This window comes from Polyodon spathula, chromosome 23 (genome assembly GCF_017654505.1).
Source record: "Polyodon spathula isolate WHYD16114869_AA chromosome 23, ASM1765450v1, whole genome shotgun sequence".
Classification (NCBI taxonomy): Eukaryota; Metazoa; Chordata; class Actinopteri; order Acipenseriformes; family Polyodontidae; genus Polyodon; species Polyodon spathula.
Window position 1 is genome coordinate 1,230,667 of NC_054556.1, and position 21,149 is coordinate 1,251,815.

The window sequence follows — 21,149 nt, forward strand, 5'->3', positions numbered from 1 at the left end:
GCACCGCATGTGAGACTGCCCTGCCGGAGCAGCCAATAGGAGACAGGGATCCTGGAGAGGGGTGTGGTCTAGCAGCTCATTTGAATGGGCGAGTGAGTGTGTATGAGAGAGGGAGAGAGCAGGCAGACTGTATTTCTGTTCCAGTGATTGCTCGCTTATTCTACTACGCTCACTCGAGAGGCACACAGGAGAGAAGCAGTTGCAGGATACCAGGGATCTACAGCCTCAAGTTCAGCAGGTAGGTACAGGAGAGCAGAGGCAGGGTCCGGGGCTGTGGTGGAGGAATCAGGACAACACACGAATGGGAAGAACAAGGGATACAAGGAGATGAATGGGAGAGAAACAACAGTGAGAGAGTTGACATATAGACATCTATATATGTATATATATGTATAAACACAGCAATATAGAGAGAGAGAGACAGAGAGAACAGTGATCGCTCAATGGCAGCCTGCTGTAGATATCCACAGGTACTTCTGAAGTCTCTCAGGATGTAGTTTTCTATAAATTACTATATATAGAGAGAGAGAGAGATTTTTTTTTTTTTTTAATGTGGAACATTTTTTTTAAATTCAGGCTCATTTTGCTGCGAAGTGGAAAAACAACTAAAAGCTGACGAGTGGAGCTGGATTCCTGCAGAGTGGAGCTGGATTCCTGCAGAGTGGAGCTGGATTCCTGCAGAGTGGAGCTGAGCAGCGGTGTTCAGCTCTCCCTTAGTGCCAGATGTGCTCACGAGGAAGACTGTCACACTGAACCCAAGAAGCACCGGACAACCAGCGCAGTCCTGCTGCTGTCTGACCTCATTCCAAACTCTTCACTCTGCGTGCTGAGGTCTACAGAGCTTTTCAACAGACTCCAGATTATACTAGAGACTGATGGCCGGCAGCCAAACTGGGAGACCAGTGTGGGAGGACTTGGAAAGCTACTGGTTTAGCAGAGCTGGAGGAGGAAATCATTCAGCGATAACTGGTCTGGAACTGACAGAGTTCAGCTTTCTAACAGCTGGTTTGGATGCTGTGATTACGGTAAAATCCAGGAGTCCTTCACTTTCTAATTGACTCACAACTGACCCCTCCTGACCCCTGTGCTGCCCACCTGACCAGTGCAAACACACAGCTGAGGTCTTAGAGGCTCCTGACACCCAGAGCTTAACTGGAAAGTGTCTGTACTGGTCAGTGACCAGTGAGCGCTCACACAGGCGTGAGAATACAGAAAGGATCGCTCCCGGACAGACAGACAGACAGACAGACAGCACCAGTAACGGTAAGAGCTCAGTTAATTCTTTGCTGTATTATACTGTGCTGTACACAGAGAAGAATGTGCAAGAAAAACCTTAACTCTACCTGTTTCTAGAATCCTATATTTTAACCTGTGGAGTCTTCCAGTTCTCTATACTGTGCAGTATATAGTATTGAATTAGCTGGCTCTCAGATCCCCAGTACAGCACTGAGTTCTCTACACTAGACTGTATTGAATTAGCTGCTCTCAGATCCCCAGTACAGCACTGAGTTCTCTATACTAGACTGTATTGAATTAGCTGTCTCTCAGATCCCCAGTACAGCACTGAGTTCTCTATACTAGATTGTATTGAATTAGCTGGCTCTCAGATCCCCAGTACAGCACTGAGTTCTCTACACTAGACTGTATTGAATTAGCTGCTCTCAGATCCCCAGTACAGCACTGAGTTCTCTATACTAGACTGTATTGAATTAGCTGGCTCTCAGATCCCCTGTACAGCACTGAGTTCTCTACACTAGACTGTATTGAATTAGCTGCTCTCAGATCCCCAGTACAGCACTGAGTTCTCTATACTAGACTGTATTGAATTAGCTGCTCTCAGATCCCCAGTACAGCACTGAGTTCTCTAAACTAGACTGTATTGAATTAGCTGCTCTCAGATCCCCAGTACAGCACTGAGTTCTCTATACTAGACTGTATTGAATTAGCTGCTCTCAGATCCCCAGTACAGCGCTGAGTTCTCTATACTAGACTGTATTGAATTAGCTGCTCTCAGATCCCCAGTACAGCACTGAGTTCTCTACACTAGACTGTATTGAATTAGCTGCTCTCAGATCCCCAGTACAGCACTGAGTTCTCTACACTAGACTGTATTGAATTAGCTGCTCTCAGATCCCCAGTACAGCACTGAGTTCTCTACACTAGACTGTATTGAATTAGCTGCTCTCAGATCCCCAGTACAGCACTGAGTTCTCTATACTAGACTGTATTGAATTAGCTGCTCTCAGATCCCCAGTACAGCACTGAGTTCTCTACACTAGACTGTATTGAATTAGCTGTCTCTCAGATCCCCAGTACAGCACTGAGTTCTCTATACTAGACTGTATTGAATTAGCTGGCTCTCAGATCCCCAGTACAGCACTGAGTTCTCTACACTAGACTGTATTGAATTAGCTGCTCTCAGATCCCCAGTACAGCACTGAGTTCTCTACACTAGACTGTATTGAATTAGCTGCTCTCAGATCCCCAGTACAGCACTGAGTTCTCTACACTAGACTGTATTGAATTAGCTGCTCTCAGATCCCCAGTACAGCACTGAGTTCTCTACACTAGACTGTATTGAATTAGCTGCTCTCAGATCCCCAGTACAGCACTGAGTTCTCTACACTAGACTGTATTGAATTAGCTGCTCTCAGATCCCCAGTACAGCACTGAGTTCTCTACACTAGACTGTATTGAATTAGCTGCTCTCAGATCCCCAGTACAGCACTGAGTTCTCTACACTAGACTGTATTGAATTAGCTGCTCTCAGATCCCCAGCACAGCACTGAGTTCTCAGATGTTCTTCCCCAGTCATTACCTTAATAACGAGCCCTGACTAAGATGGTCAGATGGTCAGATTAGATTAACTAATGCCTCAGTCACTGCATGGTAATCGCTGTACAGTGATATAACATTTCGCAGACAGACAGCCAGCCAGCAGGCTACCAGCAACTCTTGTTCAAAGGCTTGCTGTGGAATCGATCCTGGCTGTTTGGGTCTCTCAGTTGCACGTCAGGTCTCTGAAGGGTCGTTAGTCGCTTGCTTGAACGCTTTTGTGTCTGGAAGGTTCATTTTGGAGGATATCTGATGCTAGTCATGCTGTAATCTGTGGTGGGCGCTGACTCAGGGACCCTCACGCCAGCCCAGTGCAAAAAGGGAAACTGGAACTGAAAATAAACGGCTGAATTCTGAGAATGGCTTTCCTCAGGTAAAACAGATCCTGTCGTTGGGTTGAGCAAATGCAAGATTGATTTCAAAATGATGTAGAAAAGAATAATCGGACCAGCCCTCACCCCCCTGTTCGCTCGGATCTCGTAAACAAGCGGAATTAGCTCCCCGAGAAAAGTGAAATTGGGCGTCGCTGCGTTAGGAAGGAGAGATTCCTCGAGACTCGAAACCTCTGGAGTTGATAGTGAACAGACTCCCTTAGAGATGGTATGTCATGCGTCATTTGTCTGAGTCCCTGTGATATGAAACACGACTTTTCCAACTGACATGAGTGAGCACGCTGCTGTTTAATTATAGAGGGGTGTGTTAGGGATTAAAAATCTGCTCCTCCTCCCACGAAAATAATTCAGACCCCCCCCGACCCCCCCCCAGTCTCAGCAACAGCTGAACTAACCCACAGGATGCTTGGACCAGATTGGATTACAGAATATCTCCCCCCATCCCTCACGCTCAACCTCGACTGTCTGTGATCAGAGTGAGAGGGTAAGGGGCTTCGAATGCAATTTCCATCTATAGTATTTCCCTTTTAACTGTCCGTGATGTTAACAGTCTTTCCGGAGAGCTCCGGAGTTTCATTTCTCCTCCAGTGCTGAATTGTAATCATTTTCATCTAGAAACATGGAATGACAAACCTTTCCAACACAAGTGTTCCTCAGCGTCTCCAGTGTTGAGATGCGTTTGGATTCACATTCTGATCAGAATCCTCCATGCCTGTAGAGTCCCAGCTGTCAGCCCCCTTTGAGTTATTGCTCTGATTAGATTGTGCATCTGGGCAGGACAATGCAGAGTCCAGTGCCTGTATTGCTGCCTGATTAGAGCCAAGATACAGCCTCTGGCAGCATTAATATTACACACTTAGAGCTGGAATGTTCACCGTGGTAATTTCCCAAGCATTTTACTTAAAATTCTGCTCAACCCTTTTGTTAATTTGACCAGGGAGCTAAAAAAAACCTAAATGTTCTTTTTACTAAGTGTCTGTGCGCACCTTTGGGATTACCAGGTTCAAGACTGAGGTTGTAGGAACGGCCCCAGCTTGCTATCAGACCATTGGGATAGGGTTGGATAGCATATCATACTCTGGTTGTGAGTGTCAGTGTTAACTTAATTAATGGAGCGAGACAGGAAGAGAGGAGGTGTGTTCACCCTGCTCACACTGACTCACTGCTGCGTGACAATCCACAGGGATATCCACACTCCAGGTGTGAGCCGTTACAGCAACACCCTCTGGCTACATGACCTAAATCTTTACATCATGCACTGAGGCACAGGGCTTGAAACTGGAACCAGCTCTGCTCCCAGTCCTGGGATTCAGAACTCCTCCTGAAACTGGAACCAGTCCTGGGGTTCAGAACTCCTCCTGAAACTGGAACCAGTCCTGGGGTTCAGAATTCCTCCTGAAACTGGAACCAGTCCTGTGGTTCAGAACTCCTTCTGAAACTGGAACCAGCCCTGCCCCCAGTCCTGGGGTTCAGAACTCCCCTCAGTGAAGTCTGTTGTTGAAATGATCAGGAGCCAGGAGTTTGAGCAGGGTTAGAAACTCACACTAGCCCTGCTGCTGCTGCACCCAGTCATAGGTTTTATTTAAAGGATCCACTTCTATACCAGTGCCCCTGACATGTTTATAGCACTGATTTGTAGTTTTGCGAGTGTCTTGGTTCTTCGGGTCTATGCAGGCATGAAGCCCTGGAGTTTATTGAGTTTCTGGCACAACAAGTTGAAATACAACTTGGATTAAAACCGGGATGACTTCATTTTATTTTCATGGGATATTCCGGGATGACTTCATTTTATTTCCATGGGATATTTTGAACAAGATGCAATTCAGATTATTACTGTACTTCATATCCGCGTTTACGATGCTGGAACACTGTTTTACTTTTAGGAAACAAGAGAAGGAATATAAAACTTCAGAGATGTAGGTCAAAGAAGAGCCAGTATAATGTTCCCCACAGCAAAAGCAACGTATAATAAAGCACAGAGAGGTCTGGTAAAGCATTGCGAAGCACAGAGACATGTGGTAAAGCACAGGCAAGCATTGTAAAGCCCAGAGAGGTATAGGGAAGCATCGCAAAGCCCAGAGATGTATAGTAAAGCATAGGGAAGCATCGCAAAGCCCAGAGAGGTATGGGAAAGCATATTAAAAATAAAGCACGTCAAAGCAGGGTGAAAGGAACGGTATAACCATGGGAAGAATGGGAGAAACTGCACCATGACCCCGGTTAACTTTTATAAGGGCGACTGCCTGTTTACCAGATGCTTCAACGGTTAACCATCCATGCATGAGATATACCATGCTTTACATATACCGTGCTTCAACCACCGGATCCCACAGTACGCTTTTATAAGAGGAGAGCCTGGCATTCTCCGCAGGGGCTGGCTGATAGAATCGGCTGCTCTGCTCTCGACTCGTCGTGCTGCATCCGAGGCAGGCTCGCGAGAGGAGCACAGAGAGGGGGATGGTGAAGCTGCTGCTGCTGCTGTGATGATGACAGCAATGTGATGCAGAGCTGGGCTCAGTGCTGCTGCTGCTGTGATGATGACAGCAATGTGATGCAGAGCTGGGCTCAGTGCTGCTGCTGCTATGATGATGACAGCAATGTGATGCAGAGCTGGGCTCAGTGCTGCTGCTGCTGTGATGATGACAGCAATGTGATGCAGAGCTGGGCTCAGTGCTGCTGCTGCTATGATGATGACAGCAATGTGATGCAGAGCTGGGCTCAGTGCTGCTGCTGCTGCTATGATGATGACAGCAATGTGATGCAGAGCTGGGCTCAGTGCTGCTGCTGCTGCTGTGATGATGACAGCAATGTGATGCAGAGCTGGGCTCAGTGCCTCTGCTGCTGCTGTGATGATGATAGCAGATGACTCTCTCGGTCGCAGATTTCATATAGAATGTATATGAACGGTACTTATAGCGCAGTCACCAGTGATTCTATTAAACCGTTTACATGCCATATGATGAACGGGATCCTGTTCTGCAGTGTGGCAGGAACGGGACGGGGTGTCTGTGTGTTTATGGATTGGGTTATGAATTCATTCCTATATGATGAACGGGATCCTGTTCTGCAGTGTGGCAGGAACGGGACGGGGTGTCTTTGTGTTTATGGATTGGGTTATGAATTCATTCCTATATGATGAACGGGATCCTGTTCTGCAGTGTGGCAGGAACGGGACGGGGTGTCTTTGTGTTTATGGATTGGGTTATGAATTCATTCCTGTATGATGAACGGGATCCTGTTCTGCATTGTGGCAGGAACGGGACGGGGTGTCTGTGTGTTTATGGATTGGGTTATGAATTCATTCCTATATGATGAACGGGATCCTGTTCTGCAGTGTGGCAGGAACGGGACGGGGTGTCTGTGTGTTTATGGATTGGGTTATGAATTCATTCCTATATGATGAACGGGATCCTGTTCTGCAGTGTGGCAGGAACAGGACGGGGTGTCTGTGTGTTTATGGATTGGGTTATGAATTCATTCCTATATGATGAACGGGATCCTGTTCTGCAGTGTGGCAGGAACGGGACGGGGTGTCTGTGTGTTTATGGATTGGGTTATGAATTCATTCCTATATGATGAACGGGATCCTGTTCTGCAGTGTGGCAGGAACGGGACGGGGTGTCTGTGTGTTTATGGATTGGGTTATGAATTCATTCCTATATGATGAACGGGATCCTGTTCTGCATTGTGGCAGGAACGGGACGGGGTGTCTGTGTGTTTATGGATTGGGTTATGAATTCATTCCTGTATGATGAACGGGATCCTGTTCTGCAGTGTGGCAGGAACGGGACGGGGTGTCTGTGTGTTTATGGATTGGGTTATGAATTCATTCCTATATGATGAACGGGATCCTGTTCTGCATTGTGGCAGGAACGGGACGGGGTGTCTTTGTGTTTATGGATTGGGTTATGAATTCATTCCTATATGATGAACGGGATCCTGTTCTGCATTGTGGCAGGAACGGGACGGGGTGTCTTTGTGTTTATGGATTGGGTTATGAATTCATTCCTATATGATGAACGGGATCCTGTTCTGCAGTGTGGCAGGAACGGGACGGGGTGTCTGTGTGTTTATGGATTGGGTTATGAATTCATTCCTATATGATGAACGGGATCCTGTTCTGTAGTGTGGCAGGAACGGGACGGGGTGTCTGTGTGTTTATGGATTGGGTTATGAATTCATTCCTATATGATGAACGGGATCCTGTTCTGCATTGTGGCAGGAACGGGACGGGGTGTCTGTGTGTTTATGGATTGGGTTATGAATTCATTCCTATATGATGAACGGGATCCTGTTCTGCATTGTGGCAGGAACGGGACGGGGTGTCTGTGTGTTTATGGATTGGGTTATGAATTCATTCCTATATGATGAACGGGATCCTGTTCTGCAGTGTGGCAGGAACGGGACGGGGTGTCTGTGTGTTTATGGATTGGGTTATGAATTCATTCCTGTATGATGAACGGGATCCTGTTCTGCAGTGTGGCAGGAACGGGACGGGGTGTCTGTGTGTTTATGGATTGGGTTATGAATTCATTCCTATATGATGAACGGGATCCTGTTCTGCAGTGTGGCAGGAACGGGACGGGGTGTCTGTGTGTTTATGGATTGGGTTATGAATTCATTCCTATATGATGAACGGGATCCTGTTCTGCAGTGTGGCAGGAACGGGACGGGGTGTCTGTGTGTTTATGGATTGGGTTATGAATTCATTCCTATATGATGAACGGGATCCTGTTCTGCAGTGTGGCAGGAACGGGACGGGGTGTCTGTGTGTTTATGGATTGGGTTATGAATTCATTCCTATATGATGAACGGGATCCTGTTCTGCAGTGTGGCAGGAACGGGACGGGGTGTCTGTGTGTTTATGGATTGGGTTATGAAGGAGTAGTTCAAGTTTATTTTTATCCTCTCTGAGTCATGGGACTCTTTTACACGAGTGTCCTGGAGGGCAGCTGTAGAAACAGGCCACTTGACATTACTCTAATTAAATGCTTGCAGGGAATCTTGGTATGACAATTGCTCTCAGAGTCTAGAAACATTGTTGGTATGTTGTATTTACAGAACTCAGTCAGAACGAAGGCAAGGAGACATCCGATTCAGCAAGTGCCTTCCTCACTGCACTATACCAGCGATAGTGCTGGTTTGTGATGCGCTGCACTATTAATGTGAAAGAGACGTGCGCGTGCACAGCATTGCTGTATGTGTTGAAAATATTGAATACATCCCCTGACACTGCACACACCCTACTGTATAAAACACGACAGCTGACCCCTGTACCTGACATGCAAATCTTTGACAATGGTTAACTATAATAGCAATTAAACACTCACTAACTGTGAACACTAAAATAAACCTCATTTCAATGCCTTCAAACGTGGGGATGGTTTGAGGTACAGACACTATTGTGCAATGGTTTGAGATACAGGCACTATTTTGCAATGGTTTGAGATACAGACACTATTTTGCTCATGACTGATAAAGTGTGAGTGGTCTCATCATGGTCACATTAGGGGGATGGCGTGGGTGTGTGCTAATCATCCCCGAACGGGACAGTAAGCCTGCAGAGGTGTGAGTACGAGTGGCTGGTTAGTCATGTAGGTCAGAAAGGATAAGAGAAGAAAATAAATGAAATAAGCAGGAATAAAGTCCCGCGCTGTACCCTGCCTGTGCATGAAGCTGCAGCACTGCTTTACAAACACGTGTCGCTGCTTTGAGACACAGAGGCAGGGCAGTGCAGTGCATGTGATTGAGATGCGCTGAGAGAGGAGGGCGTGCAGCTGACTCGGGTCACCCTGAGAGAGAGGAGGAGGAGCAAGGGATACAGCAAGGGATACAAATGCTACAGAAATCTAAGCAACAAACCCAGCTGCAGGAAGGAGCCAAGTTATTGTTCCTTTAAGAGAAAGGAGGAAGCACGCAAAGTAGGGAAATAAATGCCCTTTTATATATTTTGTTTCAGTACGTTTGTAACAGGGCTGGTCGTGAGCCAGTGACCCCGCACACCGCAAGCGAGCGACTGAACCATCGTGCACGCTAGCCAGGCTCGCCTGCGTGCGAGGTTCTAGAGAGTTTACCCTCCTCTCCTCACACAATGCTACATGTAACCTTGACTTAGCTTCTTTCCACTTTTTACTGTAGAATTGTAGTTTGGCTGTTTTGAAGATATGGCTGATTCTCTCTGGTTCTCTGGATTTAAGACTGGTGTTTGGATGAGATCATGTGTGTTTGTTATTAATGTTACCTCTGTCTTTGTTTTAGCAGGAGTCTGCCTGGACGGGCCTGAGCTGTGCCAGTGTGAGACAGCGCCCTTGTGTGGAGCACGACAGGATCGCAGTCGTTTTTTAACGTTTCATTTTCCTCGTGTTCCTAAAGTCTCACAATGGCTGCCGGGGCCATTCTGCTAGTCCTGTTCGCCGCCATTATCCACCAATCACCCGCAGCCTCCCCTGTACAAACCACTCCCTTGTTGAACTTTGACCACAACCTCCTCTCGCCTTCCGATCTCAGAAACTACTCCTCCGCCCCTCAGAATTCTGACTCGGCCAATCTGAACTCAGGGCAGCAGCCAGGCCCGCCCACCTTTCCCGTACCCGGTTGGAATGAAGGTCCGGTAGAGGAGATGTTACCAGAACTTCCCTTGGTGGTGTCCAGTATAGACCCCAGCGTTACAGTGGACAACTCCATAGTCGCTAGTGGTGACAGGGAAGGAGCTGCCATAGAGCCCGCTGAAGAGCAGCTAACAGCCCCTGCCATAGAGCCCGTTGAAGAGCAGCTACCAGCCCCTGCCATAGAGCCCACTGAAGAGCAGCTGACAGCCCCTGCCATAGAGCCCGCTGAAGAGCAGCTGACAGCCCCTGCCATAGAGCCCGCTGAAGAGCAGCTGACAGCCCCTGCCATAGAGCCCGCTGAAGAGCAGCTAACAGCCCCTGTCATGGCTGCTCCTGAGCCAACTGGGGTGTCTGCTGGGGCAGGGACTGAAAAGGGTACTCTGCTGCCCCCAATGGACAAAACTACAGCAGTGACAGCAGCGGGATCTCCACTGATGAGAAAAGCGGATTCCAGGACAGCTTTCACAACTCTCAGTCCCCACAAGGATGGCTTTACCCAGCTTCCCGCATCTCCCATTTCCAGTAAGGAAACTGAGATGGATGCAGGAAAGTTCGGAGAGGATAAGGAAAGCACTAGCGAAACGGGGAATAATAGTGTGGCTCCTAAAGCCATGACCACCCTCAGCTCTGACTCCCTCCGCGTCAAACTGGAGACACTGGACCCACTGGAGGGTCCCCAGTACCGGAAACCAGTAACCATGGTGGTGCCGCCATCGTCTCCCACTCCACCCACCCTCACCACAGCGTTCCAAATGAACCTTGATGCTGCTTCTGCTAGGACCACACCCCAGGGGTGGCCAGGGGCTGGTTTGGCATTCGAGTCGGGCACTGACACCCCCAAAACAGCCGTGACACCCCAAACTGGGACCCTGCCAGCCCCCGCAGAAACACAAGCCCCCTCTCTGTCTGGGGCGAATCTGGGGGTGACAGATGGTAACAGAGTCACTCTTGCCTCTTCAGATAGTCCTTCTACCTTCAGCAGCAGCTACCCAAGAGAAGACCCCTTTCCAAACTCATCCTCCAAACCCCCTGCAGGTACCCCGGCATCACCCCCCAGCGACCTCCTTCTGGTCCCCCACACCCCAAAACAGGAGCGTGTCACCTTTCCAGATTCAGGACGCTACCTTGCCTCCTATCAGACCACGCAATCCCTGGTTCTGCTGAGGAACCCTCAGGGGGGTGATGTCACAAGCACGGCTGATGAGGTCACAATGGCCAATACAAACAACAGCAACAATGATGCTGACCACTTCCTGTCCACCAGAACAGATAGGGAAACTGTGGGAACTCCTGCCCCCGATGGCAACCAGACACCCCAAAACACAGTTCAAACCAAACCCCCAAATCCCCAGGCTCTTTCAACCACCTCTTCATCTTCCCCCGAGCATCCCATGACCACGGGAACAGTGAGGTACGCAGAGGGTAACACCCCCACCTATAGGGCTACCTTGATAGTGCAGGCTCAGGCCACCACCCCCTCCTTACTGCTGACCGGCAGGACTGAGATGACCTCTACCCTCTCCCCCGCCACCTCCTCCACTGCTGTGCTCGAACCTATGAAGCAGACGAGAGCGCCTAGCCAGCCTCCCCTCACCCCCCTCTCCACAGCGAAGAGGGCAGAGAAAGGTGAGGGCAGGGCTTTTTTCTGCTGTATTTCCTGCTTTCTCTCTCAATAGATATTGGTTGTGTATTTTTTCTCTCAATAGATATTGGTTATATATTTTTTCTCTCAATAGATATTGGTTATATATTTTTTCTCTCAAAGATATTGGTTGTGTATTTTTTCTCTCAATAGATATTGGTTGTGTATTTTTTCTCTCAATAGATATTGGTTGTGTATTTTTTCTCTCAATAGATATTGGTTATATATTTTTTCTCTTAATAAATATTGGTTATATATTTTTTCTCTCAATAGATATTGGTTGTATATTTTTTCTCTCAATAGATATTGGTTGTATATTTTTTCTCTCAATAGATATTGGTTGTGTATTTTTTCACTCAGTAGATATTGGTTGTATATTTTTTCTCTCAATAGATATTGGTTGTGTATTTTTTCTCTCAATAGATATTGGTTATATATTTTTTCTCTCAATAAATATTGGTTATATATTTTTTCTCTCAATAAATATTGGTTATATATTTTTTCTCTCAATAGATATTGGTTGTATATTTTTTCTCTCAATAGGTATTGGTCACTATTTCTTTAGTTCTTTATTTTGCGTTCTTGCTTTTATTCTCTGTGTCATTCTCTCATCTCTTTCTTGGCATTCATTGGTTCATATTCCGTTCTTTCCTCTTTTTTCCCTGTATTTCTTTTCCTGTGTGTGTTCTTTCTTTCAATCTCTCTCTCTCTCTCTCTCTCTCTCTCTCTCTCTCTCTCTCTCTCTCTCTCTCTCTCTCTCTCTCTCTCTAGTGAATGCGTTTAGAAAGCGTTTTCCTTTACTGTGTTCTAGGTCTTACAAAGACACAGGGGGCAACCAGTGATGACAATGTGACATCATCAGCATCACCCCAGACCCCGATGGGGGTAATTCCCGTGGGAGGGGCCGAGCTATCGACAGCCAATCACCAGTCGAGAACAGGTAAGGGACACACACCTGGTGAGCCGGTCCCTATAAAGACCAGCTGTGCATATTCATTGCAAGGAGGAGGGGAGGGGGGTTACTGGACCTCTGTGGAAAATCAAGTGTCGGCTGGCAGGGAGGGAATCCAACATTTCAGAAAAGCACAAATATACAAATGAATAGGGACCAGATGGAGGGACACAGCTGGAGAGACAGAGGAGAATGTGATCCTCAGTTCCTGTGTTCGTTCATTGAGTTTCCAGGTAGTGAGTCTCAGAAAGGAATTAGTATTTTTCTGGGTGGTTTTTAGAAAGAAATTCTTAACCACTGAGATCACTGCATTTACAAAGGTAAGTCAGTGTGGTCTAGTGGTTAGAGCTGAGGGACTGGGAGAGAGGGGGCAGTGTGGTCTAGTGGTTAGAGCTGAGGGACTGGGAGGGATGGAGGGAGGCAGTGTGGTCTAGAGGTTAGAGCTGAGGGACTGGGAGAGATGGAGGGAGGCAGTGTGGTCTAGTGGTTAGAGCTGAGAGACTGGGAGAGAGGGGGCAGTGTGGTCTAGTGGTTACAGCTGAGGGACTGGGAGAGAGGGGGCAGTGTGGTCTAGTGGTTAGAGCTGAGGGACTGGGTGAGAGGGGGCAGTGTGGTCTAGTAGTTAGAGCTGGGGGACTGGGAAGGATTGTGTAGTGGTTACAGCTGAAAGTCACTCCCTCACAGTTGTAGATGAAGCAGTCACTCATGCCTTGTCTTCGATGCTGATACACTCCAGCTAAAAGAATTTGATGTGCTCTTTAATTACGCACAGAGGTACAGTACAGTGTGTGTGTGCAGTGTGATAGAGGAGCTCCCTTCAGAGGTACAGTACAGTGTGTGTGTGTGCAGTGTGATAGAGGAGCTCCCTTCAGAGGTGCAGTACAGTGTGTGTGTGTGCAGTGTGATAGAGGAGCTCCCTTCAGAGGTACAGTACAGTGTGTGTGTGCAGTGTGATAGAGGAGCTCCCTTCAGAGGTACAGTACAGTGTGTGTGTGTGCAGTGTGATAGAGGAGCTCCCTTCAGAGGTACGGTACAGTGTGTGTGTGTGCAGTGTGATAGAGGAGCTCCCTTCAGAGGTACAGTACAGTGTGTGTGTGTGTGCAGTGTGATAGAGGAGCTCCCTTCAGAGGTGCAGTACAGTGTGTGTGTGTGCAGTGTGATAGAGGAGCTCCCTTCAGAGGTGCAGTACAGTGTGTGTGTGTGCAGTGTGATAGAGGAGCTCCCTTCAGAGGTGCAGTACAGTGTGTGTGTGTGCAGTGTGATAGAGGAGCTCCCTTCAGATGTGCAGTACAGTGTGTGTGTGCTGCAGTGTGATAGAGGAGCTCCCTTCAGAGGTGCAGTACAGTGTGTGTGTGCTGCAGTGTGATAGAGGAGCTCCCTTCAGATGTGCAGTACAGTGTGTGTGTGCTGCAGTGTGATAGAGGAGCTCCCTTCAGAGGTGCAGTACAGTGTGTGTGTGTGCAGTGTGATAGAGGAGCTCCCTTCAGAGGTACAGTACAGTGTGTGTGTGTGCAGTGTGATAGAGGAGCTCCCTTCAGAGGTACAGTACAGTGTGTGTATGTGCAGTGTGATAGAGGAGCTCCCTTCAGATGTTTTCATGGAATTGAATGTGGATAACGAGGGACCGTGCGGAGCCTCGCAGTATCAGAGGGACTGTGTTTACTCTGTTCCCATTCTCCTGTGTGTCTGGTTCCAGTTCATCCAGAGGTCCGGGGTACAGCTTGGTTTAGTATTTATTACAATGAGGAGGAAAGCGGTGCAGTTTGAAATGCATCTGGGTTTCATCCAGTGAGTCACGCTTTGAGTTATAGCCGGTCAGAGATACTGTAGAGCCGTGTTCATTCATGTGCTTGTTGTGTCATTTGGAAAGAGTGAAAGAAAAACTCAGATTCAGCGTTTGAGCTTGAAGTCTTTTTTCAAGGTCAAGAAAGCGGTGTCACTTTTTAATATTTTGTAATACCGCAGTCATCTCAACCAAGGAGTTCTTCTTGTGCTGTGGATGCTCTTTGTGTCTCGGTTTCTGTTTTCAGTCACTCTGGTGTTCCAGATGTTAGACATAAAAACAAATCTGCCTTTCTGTACATCTCTCTAAAACAATGAAAATGAAATGATAATCTTTGCAAGCACACACACACACGCCCCACCTGTGTAACACAGATCGGTTTTCAAACGTTTGTTTATAGTGGGCAGGAAGATTGTCAAAGCTGTTGACTCCAAATCGTCATGAGCACAATTCTGTTCTGATGACAATCCGGCTCAGGGGAACAAGCCTAGACGTTTCGGTTTTCCAAAGACAATGTTCTTCAATGAGTTTTTGAGACAGTGTTTTGGCAGTCCTGGTGTGTTCCTGAGGCGGTGCCCAAGGAATGTACTGCAGCGACACCTCACACGTCTGAATCTCTGGGGTTTGCTGCCAGCGCTAGAGTATTTCAATCAACTCAAATAAGCTGATTAGCTGCTGTTTAATAAAGGAGAGATGAATCCCTTATTTATAGGAAGTGGATGGCTCTGAGCAGATTAGTGGTGCCTGCCCAGGTTCGTACAGGGCTGCGATTGGAGGACGAGTGGGGTGGGGGGTAATCTGAGTTATTTAATTGTCACTGGAGATCTCTGTTGCACACTTGGTTCTCCAAACAAGACCCCCTCTTTTTGGTTTTGCATATGTGTATTTATAGAATATCCCTTATAAAAGCTTTCTACACTTAATCTGCATAGAAAATGCTTTTCCCATTGATAGACTAAATGATGAAGCAGTGTGTGTGTGTGTGTGTGTGTATGTATATAGGTACACATACACTATAATCTCTGCTATAATGCAAAGGCACATCCCTCTCATACAAACTATTTGATACAAAAAAATGTGAGATGGCTGTATCACGTCAACATCAGCATAAATATATAAAAGACATTGAAACGGTTATAGTCATATCAACCTGTCCTATCTGTCTGTCTGTCTGTCTGTCTGTCTGTCAGGTAACTTTGTCGGGTTCACTTCCTTTCTGGAAAAACCGAGCTGATGATAATCTGGAGTAAATAGTTTTGGGAATCTAGGCCAATGTGTTTCATTTCTGGGGTTGGAGTACACTGGGGAATTGAAGCCCCTTTGAGACAGAAAGGGGTTTGAATGAGCCGTTCTGAACTGGCAGCCGCTGGCTATTCAAACCCCAGTGTCCCTGCCCCAGCCAAGAGGACGAGGAGGTCAGGAATCCCACCACGAGAAGCGTGACGATGTTTTCGGAAGGGCCTCTGGCCACAGTCTCTCTGAAGGGGAGCGGCTTCATATGGCGTTAAGGATTCTATCATCAGCCAGGTTTTATTTATATAGACAAGTTAACCAACCACGGCGTCTTGGAACGGGACGGGAGTCTGAGATTCAGTTTTTTTTTTTTTGGGTGTGGGGTTCTTTTTCTGCTCGGTGTTGGGGGGGTTGGAACGGGGCGGGATCCGCGGTTGGAGTCTGAGCTGAGATGCGGAACGGAAGCAGGCCAGCCAGGAGGACCATGTGCTTCGTTTCTCAGACAAATTCCTCTGGAGCTACCATTTGAAGGAGCCACATTTAGTGAGTTCAGTGACAAACATTTCGAGTAGAAGTCCTTCTCAGAAGCCCTTCGCTTTCAGTGCAGAGTTTTCCTCCCCTAATTATGTCCTGCCAGTTCCCATTTTGTTCCTCAGAGTTGTAAAAGGCTCTGCTCTTGGCAGTCGCACCGTGTTTTTTCCAGACTGATTGCTTCGATCTGTTTAATATTTTTTAACCCCTTCCCCTTCTAATATCCATTGCAATCTGCTCAGATCTCAGATAGATTTGCAATCATCCCATTCTTCTTCTTCTGCTTTGATTGTGATCTTCACAGATCTCACAAAACTAAGCAGCAGAGGCCCGCTCTGTAATATTCTGAAGTTCGATCCCCTGTTTCAGTTTGTATTAACAGTAGGATTTTCCTGGGTCCCTAGCAGGCTGTTAGTCTGTTGGTGTGAGGTTGGGGAGGTGAGCGGAGCTGCGTAGGTGAGGAGCCTGTCTCTGATACAGCTCTGTTGGTGTGAGGTTGGGGAGGTGAGCGGAGCTGTGTTGGTGAGGAGCCTGTCTCTGATACAGCTCTGTTGGTGTGAGTGTGGGGAGGTGATTGGAGCTGTGTAGGTGAGGAGCCTGTCTCTGATACAGCTCTGTTGGTGTGAGTGTGGGGAGGTGATTGGAGCTGTGTAGGTGAGGAGCCTGTCTCTGATACAGCTCTGTTGGTGTGAGTGTGGGGAGGTGAGCGGAGCTGTGTAGGTGAGGAGCCTGTCTCTGATACAGCTCTGTTGGTGTGAGGTTGGGGAGGTGATCGGAGCTGCATAGGTGAGGAGCCTGTCTCTGATACAGCTCTGTTGGTGTGAGGTTGGGGAGGTGAGCGGAGCTGCGTAGGTGAGGAGCCTGTCTCTGATACAGCTCTGTTGGTGTGAGGTTGGGGAGGTGATCGGAGCTGCGTAGGTGAGGAGCCTGTCTCTGATACAGCTCTGTTGGTGTGAGTGTGGGGAGGTGATTGGAGCTGTGTAGGTGAGGAGCCTGTCTCTGATACAGCTCTGTTGGTGTGAGGTTGGGGAGGTGAGCGGAGCTGCGTAGGTGAGGAGCCTGTCTCTGATACAGCTCTGTTGGTGTGAGGTTGGGGAGGTGATCGGAGCTGCGTAGGTGAGGAGCCTGTCTCTGATACAGCTCTGTTGGTGTGAGTGTGGGGAGGTGAGCGGAGCTGTGTAGGTGAGGAGCCTGTCTCTGATACAGCTCTGTTGGTGTGAGGTTGGGGAGGTGAGCGGAGCTGTGTAGGTGAGGAGCCTGTCTCTGATACAGCTCTGTTGGTGTGAGGTTGGGGAGGTGAGCGGAGCTGTGTAGGTGAGGAGCCTGTCTCTGATACAGCTCTGTTGGTGTGAGTGTGGGGAGGTGAGCGGAGCTGTGTTGGTGAGGAGCCTGTCTCTGATACAGCTCTGTTGGTGTGAGGTTGGGGAGGTGAGCGGAGCTGCGTAGGTGAGGAGCCTGTCTCTGATACAGCTCTGTTGGTGTGAGGTTGGGGAGGTGAGCGGAGCTGTGTTGGTGAGGAGCCTGTCTCTGATACAGCTCTGTTGGTGTGAGGTTGGGGAGGTGATCGGAGCTGCGTAGGTGAGGAGCCTGTCTCTGATACAGCTCTGTTGGTGTGAGGGTGGGGAGGTGAGCGGAGCTGTGTAGGTGAGGAGCCTGTCTCTGATACAACGCTGTTGGTGTGAGGTTGGGGAGGTGATCGGAGCTGCGTAGGTGAGGAGCCTTTCTCTGATACAGCTCTGTTGGTGTGAGGTTGGGGAGGTGAGCGGAGCTGTGTAGGTGAGGAGCCTGTCTCTGATACAGCTCTGTTGGTGTGAGGTTGGGGAGGTGAGCGGAGCTGTGTAGGTGAGGAGCCTGTCTCTGATACAGCTCTGTTGGTGTGAGGTTGGGGAGGTGAGCGGAGCTGTGTAGGTGAGGAGCCTGTCTCTGATACAGCTCTGTTGGTGTGAGTGTGGGGAGGTGAGCGGAGCTGTGTAGGTGAGGAGCCTGTCTCTGATACAGCTCTGTTGGTGTGAGTGTGGGGAGGTGAGCGGAGCTGTGTAGGTGAGGAGCCTGTCTCTGATACAGCTCTGTTGGTGTGAGTGTAGGGAGGTGAGCGGAGCTGTGTAGGTGAGGAGCCTGTCTCTGATACAGCTCTGTTGGTGTGAGGTTGGGGAGGTGATCGGAGCTGCATAGGTGAGGAGCCTGTCTCTGATACAGCTCTGTTTGTGTAGGTGAGTGGGTGAGTGGGTGAGTGAGAGAGTCTCACTGCTCCACGCTTTAATTCAGATGAAGTAGAACAGGACAAGGCCCCATTAGCAATGGGGTGTGACACGCCAAGCAGGACTTTACAAAACCACAGAGCTCCCGCTCCCACTCTCTCTTCATTTGCTCTCACACTCACAGCTTCTCTCTGTATTACCCCTTTATCTTTCTCTGTCTTGCCTTCTCTTCCCACTTTCTTCCCCCTCTCACCCTGTCTGTTTCATTGGCAGTATTGGAATGGTTTGTATTTTTTTCAAGATTATTTCCCCCTTCTCATTTCCAGTCTCCCTCAGTCTCCCTCGCTCTCCCTCGCTGTCTGTCTCCCTTGCTCTCCCTCTACCTTGATTCTCCTCTTTCTCTTGACTCTTCCTCCCTTACTCTCTCTCTCTCCTCTTCCTCAGTTGCTCCCCCTCTCTCTCTCCTCTTCCTCCCTTGCTCCCTCTCTCTCCTCTTCCTCCCTTGCTCCCCCTCTCTCTCTCCTCTTCCTCCCTCCTCTCTCTCCTCTAGCCTCTTAAGCTCTTGATCAACATCTATCTCTCCTATTCCTCCCTTGAAGGAGGGAGAGAGAACCGAAGGGAGAGAGGAGAGAGGGGGAATTGCTCCATCTATCGAGAGGGAGAGAGGAGAGGACGAGAGAGGAACACAGGAAGAGTAGAGGAGAAAGGGAGGGAACGAGAGAGGAGAGTAGAGAAGGAGGGAACTCTCTCTTGCTCCCTGAGACGGAGCCTCTATCCTCTTCATCCATGATCCAGGAACTCTATATCTCCTCTTCCTCCCTGAGGGAGAACTCTCTCCTTGATCACTACTCCAAAGAGGGAACTTGCTCCTAGGAGGGAGCGACTCTCTCTACTCTTCTCCCTAACTGGATGAGGGAGAGAGAAGAGTGAGGAGAAATCGAGGGGGAGAGCGAGGCGAAAACCTCCCTTTGCTAGGAACGAGGGGGGAGAGGAGGCGGAGAAAGGAGGAACGTGCTCCCCCTCTCTCTCTCCTCTTCCTCCCTTGCTCCCTCTCTCTCCTCTTCCTCCCTTGCTCCCCCTCTCTCCTCTTCCTCCCTTGCTCCCCCTCTCTCTCTCCTCTTCCTCCCTTGCTCCCTCTCTCTTCTCTTCCTCCCTTGCTCCCCCTCTCTCCTCTTCCTCCCTTGCTCCCTCTCTCTCTCTCCTCTTCCTCCCTTGCTCTCCTCTCCTCTTCCTCCCTTGCTCCCTTACTCTCTCTCCTCTTCCTCCCTTGCTCCCCCTCTCTCTCCTCTTCCTCCCTTGCTCCCTCTCTCTCTCTCTCTCTCTTCCTCCCTTGCTCCCCCTCTCTCTCTCCTCTTCCTCCCTTGCTCCCCTCTCTCTCCTCTCCCTCCCTTGCTCCCTCTCTCTCTCTCTTCCTCCCTTACTCCCTCTCTCTCTCTCCTCTTCCTCCCTTGCTCCCCCTCTCTCCTCTTCCTCCCTTGCTCCCTCTCTCTCTCTCTCTCCTCCCTTGCTCCCCCCTCTCTCCTCTTCCTCCCTTGCTCCCCCTCTCTCTCTCCTCTTCCTCCCTTACTCCCTCTCTCTCTCTCCTCTTCCTCCCTTGCTCCCCCTCTCTCTCTCCTCTTCCTCCCTTACTCCCTCTCTCTCTCTTCTCTCTCTCTCCCTTCCTCCCTCTCCCTCTCTCTCTCTCCTCTTCCTCCCTTGCTCCCTCTCTCTCTCTTCTCTTCCTCCCTTGCTCCCTCTCTCTCCTCTTCCTCCCTTGCTCCCTCTCTCTCTCTTCTCTTCCTCCCTTGCTCCCCCTCTCTCTCCTCTTCCTCCCTTGCTCCCCCTCTCTCTCCTCTTCCTCCCTTGCTCCCTCTCTCTTCTCTTCCTCCCTTGCTCCCCCTCTCTCTCTCCTCTTCCTCCCTTGCACCCTCTCTCTTCTCTTCCTCCCTTGCTCCCTCTCTCTCTCTCCTCGTAGTTTGCTTTGTTAGCTCAGCGTGTGTTCTAATCATGCCTCAGTGATCTCCATCAAGCTCCATTAACATCTCCAACACATTCAACACTTCCTGCTCATGAACTCACTCAGCATATGCTGAGAGCTGAGAATATCACTGGATCGGAACCAGGTTGAACTCACGTTGTGTGCTGTGCTGCCGTGTGTCAGTGATCACTTAAGTGTGCTTCCTCTATCTGATCACAACACTCGACTGGCATTTCTGAATATGCCTCATACTCCACCCTTGAGTGAATGCATGTGCGTGAGAGTGTGTGTGTGTGCGTACGTGTGAGCCTTCAGTACAACAGCTCAGTAAACAAAGGTGCTTCTCTGTGCAAACACTGAACACGGTCAACAGCATTGATAAACCAGGCTGCACAAAACAGACCCTTTACATCAACCAGAAGAAGCCTGCCTTTCATCTCCTGGCGTGTTACTGAGACAGATTGAAACACCATGAAACTGCAGAGGTGCTTATTTTCGGCCACGCTTTGAGGTTGCCAGCTTTAGTTTTTTCATTAAAAAGGGATTTTCTAAAAAGTTTTCTAAAAAGTTTCAGAAGCCTCTGAACGACTTCTCTGCAGATTCCAAAATCGCTTCCAGCTGCTCGCTGTGTTTGTTTTAATTGTTTTATGAATTACTGTTTTAAATAAAAACACACATCTTTCAAACCACCGAGTGGAAAGTCACTCACAGCTGGCCTGGTTTAAATGTGCTGCATCCCTGGATTTTTCAGAGCCTGTAATTAACTCCTATTTATTTTTATAAAGGGAGACATTTCTGACGCTACAAAATGAGAAGTGTGTAAGAGGCTTGGGGTTATACTGTCTCGTTGTTTGGTTCTAATAAATTAGGAGGCGTTTCTCTCATTTCAGTTATGTCAGCGATGCAGCTAAAAGACCAAAATCAGAGCCATAAAAAAAAGCATAACGACAACCCGCCTCCACTGCATGCAAATGGAGAGTAAGTCAGCGCCTGACCACAGCAACCCTGGGAACAGCTT

At 48.7% G+C, this 21,149-nt stretch overlaps 1 protein-coding gene across 3 annotated transcripts in view; it reads left to right on the forward strand.

Annotated features, from left to right (window-relative positions):
- Positions 1-21,149, forward strand: part of LOC121297794 — a 28,689-nt gene continuing 7,540 nt past the window's right edge. The window contains exons 1-4 of one of the 3 annotated variants that reach the window (XM_041224299.1): positions 1-238; positions 577-1,263; positions 9,486-11,461; positions 12,289-12,417. In XM_041224299.1, the coding sequence (XP_041080233.1) occupies positions 9,607-11,461; positions 12,289-12,417 (1,984 nt within the window). In that variant the 5' untranslated portion in view covers positions 1-238; positions 577-1,263; positions 9,486-9,606. The remainder of the gene's footprint in view (positions 239-576; positions 1,264-9,485; positions 11,462-12,288; positions 12,418-21,149) is intronic. The other 2 variants (XM_041224298.1, XM_041224300.1) reach the window with 2 other exon arrangements.